Source organism: Chenopodium album, chromosome 16 (genome assembly GCF_948465745.1).
Source record: "Chenopodium album chromosome 16, dcCheAlbu1.1, whole genome shotgun sequence".
Classification (NCBI taxonomy): Eukaryota; Viridiplantae; Streptophyta; class Magnoliopsida; order Caryophyllales; family Amaranthaceae; genus Chenopodium; species Chenopodium album.
The window spans coordinates 30,219,127-30,230,632 of record NC_137849.1 but is presented as its reverse complement, the minus strand read 5'-3'; the positions used below and the strand labels follow the sequence as shown (position 1 = coordinate 30,230,632).

The following is an 11,506-nucleotide window of genomic DNA, read 5'->3' as shown; positions in this document are numbered from 1 at the left end:
GATATGCCTTTTCTTTTGCTTGGCGAACAGCTGCCTTTGCCTTACTCTTAGCCTCCTTATACGCTGCAAAGGTTTCATCACTCCTACATTTTCCTAAGGCTTGATAGCATTCCCTTTTTTGCTTAATTACTGCTTTCACCTCTTCATTCCACCACGAAGTATCTCTCTGTACCGAAGTTCTTCCCCTTACTTCCCCTAAGACCTCTTTGGCCACTCTTAGGAAACAGTTCTTCATTCGTAACCAGCAAAAGATATTATCAGAAACAAAAAATGAACATACATATCCACGTTAATGGCATACACCAATCACTAGGATAAACTTGCTTGCTTATGGACATAGAAACCCGAAGATAGAAAAAATCAAAATCCAAAACAATTGTTCAGCGGTAAGCAAGGTGCTTAAACTGACATAGACAAACCTTGCTCCACTGAATGGAAAGAGGACAGGCAGGATAAATTGACGACAAAACAGTATACACATGTGTGTAATAGACTAATAGTCACCCAATATTTGTCAAACCTTTAATTAGCCAATTCTTCTATTAATGACAGTAGCTGCAAAAATCTAGTAAGAAATGAAGCCACTAGCTTATCTCTATGGTAAAAAGCTTTGCATCTCGCTCCCACTCACTCATCTCTGGCAAATAGAGAGAGGCTCCATGAAGATGTCCCACCTCTTATAGGAAATAACAGAAAGAGACGAGGAAATTTAAAATATATCCTAATTGATGGTTTTAGACCCAAGACACTAGCCCACCTCAATACTAGGCAGAGTGTTAGTGCCGCTGGAGACTACAGCCTGGCTACAGCAAAAGGCAACCATTAATGTGACCAAATAGTCTATGGCATGATAGCCGTAACTAAATTCATTAGAACTGAGCACAATTTAGAGCACGGTTGATCTTGCTACAGTGTTTTTAAATTTGGTATCCTTAAAATTTTCAATTCATCAGCAATAGAAGCTTAAATGCCCACTCTTTATTAGTTTTCTCTCAGTAGCAGCCAATCGTTTTCTGAAACAAAAAGTTAAAAGTGCCCAGATACAAAAACTGACCTATGTGAAACAATCCATATATCTGCATGGATATCCTTTGAAGAATGTCCACATCAGTTGCAACAGAAACATATAATTCAGTAAGTGCGATGATGAAAACTTCATAAGCAACAAGACTGTGATCTGCAGATACACAGAGTGTCACAGTGACTAAGGATATTCCTATCTCTTGCATGATCCACATTTTTCCTCTCCGTTATTTTGAAATTATTAGGCAAACAACGGTGATAATGTGTTTAACGAGTTCAGTTCTTCAACACCTTAAATAACGAAAAAGCAAACATTTTAGAGTTAACAAAGCACCTGGACTCCTCCAGAGTGGATATGTGAAAATGGATTATCAAAAGAAAGAATGAGGCAATACTGCATTTAGCATAATACTACGTATAATTTAAGAAGATAAAGTAACATTCACAGCTAGCTTTCATAGAAAACAAAGATTCTGCACCTTTGCTATGAATCAAGGGAAATCACCTCAGCAGGCTGTGAGAGTGTATGAGAGGAAGCGCAAACAACAAGGTATGGGGCAGGTACACAATCAAGGGCTGTCACAAGAAGACAAACAAGGGAATTCTCCACTGAATGGTGAGGCAACAGGGCTGCATTCACCTGGCGCAGAACAGGACAAAACTTTTAATGATTAGGTTACTTGAGTAGGATAGAGCTTGGTATAAAAAGAAGAGGAATGTAAGAGTGAAGGGTATGTTGAGAGAAGTAATATTAAGTAGTCGTAGAATAGTAGTGTAGCCTCCAAGGTAGAGTCTTTCTCCATTGTAACCGTTAGTTTGAATATCAATCAAAGTTCCAAGCTTTATCACTATTTTCCCCTGTTTCTATCATTATTACTCCATTAAAATACTGTAGTCTATAGCAACCTTCAGCAGTTTAGTACTTTATCGTAAAGATATTCCCCCATTCTGCAAATGCAAACAGATCTAGCACAGGCTTGAGAGGAAGTGTTCACTCCGTAAAACGAGACATATTTTCTCAATACATATCCAAGAGCAAAGAATTATCAAAATTTGACTTATATAAAAGAACCGAAAAACGCCATCTTATATATCCTCCTTGAAGCACACACCAACTACTTTAGCAACAACAGACATGGGTTTCTTGAGAAAAAGGTCAAAATAAAAAATTCCTTAATGAAACCACAAACTTAAAACTTGATTGCTGAATAGCCAAGTCCTTAAAGAAACATGACTACGTTAGCAAAAGCATATACTAAATTATCTGATATAGTTAGCATAACAATATTCCTTGATCAGTAGAAACAATCTTTAAAATAGCCCCCATTTAAAAATAATAATGTCAACCTACTGCCTCAGGCCTCAGCTTAAGCTTTTAACCTCCTGTACTTCCACAAGGTCAGCTGGCATAATTTTTGACTGTTTCCATATTAACCCTCAATTTCAAATTCCATAGAATCAACTACCCTTCTGACATCCCAAACTAACATACAGTAGATCATCAAAAAGATATTCACTCAAGTTCAAATAAATACCTACATCACCATTGATGATAAAACCATTAAAATTACTAAGCCTATAAAGCCCTCGAAGTAATATGAATATCTCTTCAAAGAAAAAAAAAAAAAAAAAAACCCAACAACAACAACAAAGGAAAGGAATGACCTTCTTGGCTTGACCAGGCTTATTAATCTTCAGGCTTCGGCCAAGCCTTGGCACCTCTCTCCAAGGCCTCCAGATTGGGTCCTGCATAAGTAGTCCCTGGGAATCCTGTCACCCAGCAAAAGGTTCTTGGATTATAATTTCTAGTGGGAAAGCAAAAAATGCTATACTCTTGGCCTGGACAATCATACCAAGAATTATTATCAAGGAGTGGTTGTGAAACTTCATCAAGGTGATACCAATAAAAAATATAAAAAATCCACCTATAATAAATTAATAAGAAAGGAAGGAGATTTCCGAAGATTTGAACATTTTTAACTTTTAGGCCCTGTTCACTTTACCTTAAAAAAACAATATTAAGTAAAAATAATTTCACTTCAGTAAAAATAAGTTCAGTTCAGTAAAAATAATTTCACTTCAGTAAAAATAAGTTCAGTTCAGTAAAAATAATTTCACTTCAGTAAAATTAAGTTCAGTTCAGTAAAATTCGGTAATTAAAAAGAAGAAATATAATAGAATAGCAGTAAAAATAATTTTAGTTCAGCAAAATAATTTTTATTTAGTAAAAATATTTTCAGTTCAGCAAAAATAATTTCAGTTCGGCAAAAATAAGGTGAAGTGAATGGGGCTTTCAAAAACATGGTAATAGAAGTAGATTTCTTAAAAGAAAAAGTAAAAAATATGGAAAGAGAAATTGTTTTCAACTTAAAAGAGAATGATGAAAACCATATTATGATTTCTATTAAAGGGAAATCTAAAAACATTGGGCGGAGGGAGTATTAAGTTTTAGTAAACATTAAGGCAGGATATTAAGCAAGAACCACCTAAAATGTGTAGGAAAAAAGGGCACAAAAAGAGGCCACCTAAGTCATAGGCAATAATTTCCCATTGTCGAGGACAAAAGGCAATGGGCCAATGACAGTGGAAAAAGTCGAGGGAGAGAGAAGAGGAGAGCATGAGATATTGTGAGGAGCACAATGAAGAAGAGGAGAGTGAGGAAGGAGTGATTATAGAGAAAGCAAAGTAAGGAATAAGATAATGAGAGTAAGAGGGGAAGGAGGGGCGACTAGAGAAGTGGGAGGATATTTGGTATCTGAAAGAGTAGCGATTGAGGATTGCTTATAAAACTTAAGAGGATGGAGAATAGCTATTCAGATCAACAAGAATATAACGAAACTGTTCATTATAAAATTAACTAGCTAATTCAAAATTAACAGAATAGTAAGAAATAAGGATTACTACAATTGTGAATTTGTACAAGAAAATACCATATACAAGCATAAAACATACATGTATATATTTTAAGAGCTTTAAGATGAAACATGTAAAAAATATACATAAAAGAGGTAAATCAGTAATAAAATACCCAAAACTCAAAGCCTCAATTTGAGAATTCTGGGAACTTCACCTCCAATAGACTAGACGATTTGGGAGGGGCAAGACTTCAATTTGGGAGAGTTGGGGGCTTGGGGGCACCCGCACCCTAAGCTTCACCTGGTATAGATCACAAAATTGTTATCATCAAGAAAGAAAAATCAAACCATAGTAGCAGGATCAAATGAATTACTACACGTATTCTGTGAGTAAATCTAAGAAAATAACACGTAGATTTTGAAATTTTGATTGCATGTCCCCTTACTGGAATAGTTATGATCTTAATGAAGCAGAGTGGTGGTGGGAAATGCTATGTTACTCGGACTCGGGTACCCATGTCCGACACGGGTACGTGTCCAAGTGTCCGACTCGGCTATTTTGTGAAAAAATTCTATGATTTTCAACTAAAATGAAGTGTCCATGTGTCATACCCATGTCCGAGGGTCGAGGGTCCGACACGGGTACTTGAGGTAAAATGAAGAGTCCGAGTAACATAGAGGAAATGAAGACCTCTCCAATGTGATTTTGCTCTTCACATAGATTAATGAAGAGCAGTCACTAGTGTGTCCTTTGCATTGAGGATTTCTTGTTCCTCGCATCTGAACGATTTTACAGAGTCATCTTCATCTGCATACTCAATGTCAAGAAAGTGGAGCTTGCTCTGTAATGCCCCATGAAGTTCAGTGATCTTCTCTATGTTACAACTCTTCACATGATTCAGAGCTATAGCATGATAAGAACTAAGCTCAGTATCCTCATTGGCATTATTTATATAGTCCAAGAGCTCCAATGCTTTCTCAATATCTCCTTTCTTACATAGACCACTAACTAGGGTGGAATAGGTGACGACAGAAGGAACAATACCTTCTTCTTCCATTCTGTGCTTGAGTTTTATTGCTTCATTTGTATTGCCAGAATTGCAGTACCCCCTAATTAAAATGTTATAGGTTACAACGTTAGGAACTAAGCCCTTCCGTTTGAGTTTCTGAAAAAGTCTTACGGCACGATCCAGGTTTCTGGACTTGCAGAGGCCATTGATGAGAGCATTATAGATAGTAATATTTGGAACTAAATTCTTTTCCAGCATGTCATCACGTAATTTAAAAGCTTCTTTTAAACTGCCAGCAATAGAATGTCTATGAATCAGAACGCTGTACATATAATTATCTGGCACAAACCCTCTCTTCAATAAAGTTGAGAACATTGTCATTGCATCTTTAAGCTTCCCAGATTTGCAAAGCCCTACTATAGCCAAATTATAGATGACATTATTAGGTAGTAGACTCTTAAAACTTGAGTCAATAGAATCTATAACGTTGCGTTCATCTAGGTTTATTTGGTCTGCTGTCCAAAACTCCTCAAATGATCCAGAACTTGGAGAAATTAAGTCAGCCATTTTCTGCAGCCAGTTTTTTGCTTCATCAATCCTACCAAAATTGTAAAGCCCACTAACCAGAGAGCAGCAAATAGATACATTTGGTGTGAGCCCCTTCTTTAGCATCTCCTCGTACACACTCAATGCTTTATCAAACAATCCTTGTTTGCACCAACCCGCAATCAAGGCACCATAGGTGACAATAGTTGGGGATACACCCCTTTCATGTACTTCAGTAACAAGACCTGGAACCTGAGATGAATTTCCACTTTTAAAAAGACCATCAATAAGAGAATTGTACACTTCAATAGATGGTGAAATTGCATTTTTCTCCATCATATCTTTAATATTAAAAGCTTGTTCAACATGTCCAATTCTGCAATAGCCGTCGTTAAGGATCCTATATGTCATCCCATCAGGATAACACCCTAGATCGATCATCTTCTTGAAAAGCATCTCTGCCTCAGCCATTTTCCCCATCTTGCACAGACCATTTAACATTGTGTTAAATGTAATACTATTTTTGGCTGACCCCTTTGCTAAAATCTTTTTCCACAGTCTAAAAGCCTCGTCTACCCTTCCCATTTTGAAGAATCCATCAAGCAAAGTGCAATAGCTGACCTCATTTGGTCTCACACCTCTTTTCAGCATCAAACGCCAAACCTGCATAGCATCATCTAGTGCTCCTTCACAGCATAAACCTTTCAGAAGAATATTATATGTAACAGCAGTGGGTTCAACCCCTTCATGGATCATCTTGTCAAAAAGAACATAAGCCTCACGAATATGACCATCTCTACAATACCCATTTATCAAAGTACTAAAACTATAACAATCAGGCTTCAAACCCCAATCCACCATTTGTAAAAATATTGACTCAGCTTGTTTGACTTCCCCAATTTTGCAATACCCATTTATCAAGGAGTTACAAATGACTGGATTAATCTTCAGACCAGATCCTAACATGTTATCCCGGATTCTAACAGCATCATCCATCTTACCCATCCGACAATAACCATCTATCAAAATACCATATGCATAAACATCTACCATCAATTCCTTCATTTCAAATAACAACTCCTCTGCTTCTTTCATATTACATTGTTTACAATAGCCCTTCACCAGAATTGTATAAGTGACCATGTTTCCGCCGATTCCCTTCTCATCCATCAGGGTCAGAACCCCTTTAGCTCCTACCATATCTCCAAAGCTAACATACCCATTCATCAAGCTGTGATACGTCACAACATTCGGCTCCAAACCCAAACACTCCATTTCTTTAATAAACTCGACAGCTCTCCCAACTCTACCACCTTTACAATATGCATTCACCACAATACTACACATAAACACATCCGGGGCGATTCCAACTCTCACCATCTGATCATAAACACACACTGCCATATCATATTGCCCATCCTTAACCAAACAACTCAACAAACTATTACAAGACCGCAAACTCGGCACACGACCACACTTACCCATATTATCAAACACATAGAGTGCATCATCAACAAACCCCTTTTCAGCAAACAGCTTCAAAATCATATCAAAAACAGTAGGAGAAAAACCAAATTCTCTATAAACCCTAATCAATTCACCCCAAACAACACGAATTGGCAAGTGGGTATTCCCACAAACATCAACAAGATGATTCAAATAAATCCTGGTATCATCAAACAACCTACCCTTTGACAAAATATGAACAATCATACAATAACATCTATAACCAGGGCGATACTTTTGGTGATTTGAAGCTAACCTGAAAAACCCAAGACAAGCATCAGAATTTAAGCGAAGATTTCTAAGTATATCAATGACAATGTCGTCGGAAAATTTGATGGGGAGTTTGGCAGCCGTGTCGAAGCGGCGGAGGACTAAGAGGCGACAAAGGCGGGAGAGTAGCTCCGGCGAGGTGAGGTTGGTTTCGTGGGTGGGAGACCAGTGGATGCATCGCCGGAGATGACGAGGAGAGAGAAAGAGAGAGCGGAAGGAGTGTCTTAGCATTGGAATTTTCAGTTGGTTGTAGCTTCTGCTAAGAGTGTTAATACTGTTGTTTTCAAAATTTAGTGTAGGTGGTCGCAGAGTTTTTTTTTTTTTTTAGACAAAGACAACTTTATAAATAGGTTTATGTGCGACCGGCCACACCGTGTGACCATTTAAAGTAATCCGTATAACATTGATTAAGTAATCCTATAATAACGGCCAGATAACCCCTATAACACTGACTCAAGTAACCCATTATAACACTGACCCAAATAACCCATTATAACACTGACCAAGTAACCCCCATTACACTAGCGAAATAATCCCTATAGTGGTTGGTCACACGGTATGGCCAACCACACATAAGACTTTGTGAAATAACTAAGGTGGTTGACACGTACCATGTGCGTGCAGAGCTAGTTATGTTTGAAAATCTCTTTCGATTTAGTTTTATGTCACAACATTAGTAGTTGCCTAGTTGGTAACATTAATAAGGCAAATGAGAGAAAATAATACTTGTACTTTGTATGAAAATAGTATGGTAGAGGATGTACCCGGAACTCCGAAAGTATATTACATATAAATAAAAAAACATTGGGACAAATTTAATGTTCTTTTATTTATATGTAATGTTTTTTTTATGAAGCCTCATTTATATGTAATGTTCTTTATTTTATATATATTGTTCATTTCACCCATTCATTTTCTCTCTCTTCAATACTCTATCTTCTCTCCCTCTTAACTTCTTCGTCCATTTTATTTCTTGATTTTTAAAGCTTTTATGTGCTTAATTCATCACTCACAAACACATTTATACTAGATTTTACACTCCAAAATCCAAATTTCACAACCAAATTTTCGGATTTTTTATGATTTGAAAATTTTGGGTATTTTAATTTTAGCTAAAATACTTGCAATTGAGTGTTCAACTTGTTTGATTTCAATTATTAATTCACTTTACAAGGGTTTTCTACTCATTTGAGGGATGACTTCTCTTTCTTTGTTCATCTTTGTTCTACTTCATGAATATGAAATATGAAATCCTAGGTACGTTGTGATTCAATAGTGAACTCTCACTTTGCTTGTTATTTTTACCTATTTTTGTGTTTTTGTGGTAATGTTTGTTGTTCATATAAAGCTTTATCATCATGAAATTACTTGATTGTTTGAATTTTTGGCACTACCATTGTTGTTCATCATCTTCTTCCATGAGTTTGGGTAATAGCAATTTTCATTCATTATTTATATGTAACGTTCTTTTTTAGAATGTTCTTTTATATTTATATGCAATGTTATTTTACTTTTAAGTTATGTTCTTTTATTACAATGTTTTTTATTTTATAAGTAACGTTCTTTTTTATGTACTCTATGTTCGTTTGTAATGTATAATAAATAATTATAACTACGATTTTTTTATTTATAAGTATGTTCTTTTATTTATATGTAATGTTCTTTTATTGGCAATTTTCTTTTATTTATATGTAATGTTCTTTTATTTATAGGTAATGTTTCTTTATTCATAGGGTGATGTTCTTTCGGGTCTACCATGCGCATGGTACACCCGGGTGTATAAAACAATTATTGAAAATAATATGTAAACAAAACCTTTAAGGGTTCAAATATCCACACACTATTTTAAGAGTTTTTACAAAGACAACTTTATAAATAACTTGGGTGGTTAACATTTTCTCAAAAAAAAAAAAAACTAGGGCCATGTGATTTCATAGCTAGTCGTGCTCGAAAATCTCTTTCGGTTTAGTTTTGTGTCACAACATTAGTAGTTGGTAACATTAAGGCAAATTAGGAAAAATAATATTTAAACAAAACCTTTATTAAGGGTTCAAATATCCACACACTATTTTTAAGAGTTCAATATAAAAAAATTAACTAACATTAATATATGATGACAAATAAGTAATTAAACAATTTATAGGGTATAATTGTTCAAACATTATTTAAGAGTTATCTCAAACTTTTTATAGATAGGGATAGAGAATAAAAGGTAAAAAAAAAAAAAAAAAAAAAAAAAAAAAAAAAAAAAAGCCAAAAAGCTACGCTACACGTTGTAATAAAAAAGGGTTTTTTAACCATATACCCCTGAGTTTTTTTGTTTATTCACCATATACCCCTAAACTTTTTTGATTTATCATATACCCCCAAGTTTTTACAAAAATATATTATATACCCTTGATGAATAATGATTGTTAATTTCTTTAGTCATTAGGGTTAATTATGATCCGAAACCACCCTAAATACATTCCCCATACCCCTGAAACCATCCACATTCCATTTTACCAGGCCACCCCCAAAACCACCCTAAATTTCCTTTTCTTATCCTCAAAATCAATCATACAGATATGGTTATGAATATTTGGAGTGGTTTTGGGGATTGGAGAAAAGAAGGGAGTGGTTTTGGGGATAGGGTGAGAGATCTAATGTGGTTTCGGCGCAAAAACCAAATTTCATTCACCTTGTTGTCATTAGGGGTATATGGTAAATTTTTGTAACAAGTCAGGGGTATATGGTGAATTTGAAAATTTTCAGGGGTATATGGTGAATAAACAAAAAAAACTTAATAGTATACGGTGAAAAACTTAAAAAAAAAAAAAAAAAAAAAAAAAAAAAAAAAAAGGGGGGGGGGAGTTTAAATGGTACATATGTATTTCGCATGCATAAATGGGAGTATATATGTAAATAGACAATTTTTAGGATATAAATAGACATTTTTAAGGATAATAGTTGACATAACTCTATTTATAAGTGTTTAATTAAACTTTTAATAAGGTAGGGAAGAGCAAATAATTACGATGAAAGGATGGTTGAATAGAGAAGTAAAGACTTAATACGATTCATAGAATTTATATATATTATATAGTAATTGACAATTGAGGGAGAATGAAAGTGAACATTTAGCTAATTGGTGGATAAATAGATCTTAAATTTCATATCCATCTAGCTAATTGGCTTGAGAATAGAGAGAAATAAAGATAATGAGTAAGACATTCAAGTTCTTCTCTCTTCATCTTTTTTGAGGCCAGTTCTTCTCTCTTCATCTTATTTTTGTTGAATTAAAAAAAAAAATTATTTAAATTATTTTTGCTAATTTAATATCTTTGGATTACGCATCGGATGGGTTTCCTTCCTTAAAAATATAGCCCATTAAAAATAGAGCTTCCAATCAGGGAGCTACCCCAATTGACACCTACTGTGTCACACCTTGGTGATGAAATTTCAGCGCATAAACAATAATAATAAAAGAAAGTACAACGTCCTGTACCCCTGTAGAAGCTATGGTTAAAATAAAACTCCATAACTCCCCCCCATATGTTCATACTCAAGGCATATACGTTCCAAGAGTTTTGGTGCATACCCTCTTACACTTTACGTGATTTAACAATTTAACATGTGAAGACTCCAACCAATCAATCAAGAATAAACATAATAATAACCAACACATACTTCCAAGTAATTCTTGAATTAATTAGTGAGCACATACTATTTATTTTAATTAAGGTTCCTTGCCTAGTTTTGTGCACAAAATTGCACGATTACTACCTTAGTGCATAGAATGCACTAATAACTTTCTTGATTCAATCTCAACTTACTTGAGTGAGCAAATAAATAAGCTAACTTCCTTGACTCTACACCAATAATTCATGAATCATGTTCAATAATTCTAAATATAGCTCCTTTAAACATACATAAGCCTTGTTTACTAATTTCATGCGTCCTTAATACTCAAAAATAAAACTACTTCCATGATTCTCATATATTCAACTTGCATTGTATCATGCTTCAAATATCATATTCACATGCTTGCATAATTTTTCATGTTTAAGCAACATCAATTCCAAGCATATAATCAACTAAATATGCTACTAATTCACCACTTCAAACACAATTCACAATCCTATTATGATACTACGCTTACACAAATATTCTTGTGCACATACGTACCTTGAATAAACCCTAAACTCGGCCACACTTGCTAGAAATCACCTAGCTCGAAACTTCCTACAAATAAAAATACATAACTATAATTAATCCACTATTCTCACAAATTTCTAGCAACTATAACACTATGTA

The 11,506-nt window shown here is 34.8% G+C and overlaps 1 protein-coding gene across 2 annotated transcripts; it reads right to left on the bottom strand.

Annotated features, from left to right (window-relative positions):
• Positions 1 to 1,049: 1,049 nt before the first annotated feature.
• LOC145585099 (uncharacterized) lies at positions 1,050 to 7,446 on the bottom strand. 2 transcript variants are annotated; one of them, XM_081641839.1, is made up of 4 exons: positions 4,557 to 7,446; positions 4,325 to 4,361; positions 4,094 to 4,179; positions 1,050 to 2,793 (listed from the first exon to the last, which is right to left on the bottom strand). In XM_081641839.1, the coding sequence occupies exon 1, from the start codon at positions 7,439 to 7,441 to the stop codon at positions 4,601 to 4,603; it is 2,841 nt and encodes a 946-aa protein (XP_081497965.1). In that variant the 5' UTR covers positions 7,442 to 7,446; the 3' UTR covers positions 1,050 to 2,793; positions 4,094 to 4,179; positions 4,325 to 4,361; positions 4,557 to 4,600. The 2 variants fall into 2 exon arrangements, with proteins under 2 accessions (XP_081497965.1, XP_081497964.1); XM_081641838.1 differs by having other exon boundaries at positions 4,325 to 7,446.
• Between the last annotated feature and the right edge of the window lie 4,060 nt (positions 7,447 to 11,506).

Bases quoted from the DNA above. Each gene is read 5' to 3' on its own strand.
- LOC145585099 (XM_081641838.1), bottom strand. From the start codon at position 7,441: ATGCTAAGACACTCCTTCCGCTCTCTCTTTCTCTCTCCTCGTCATCTC.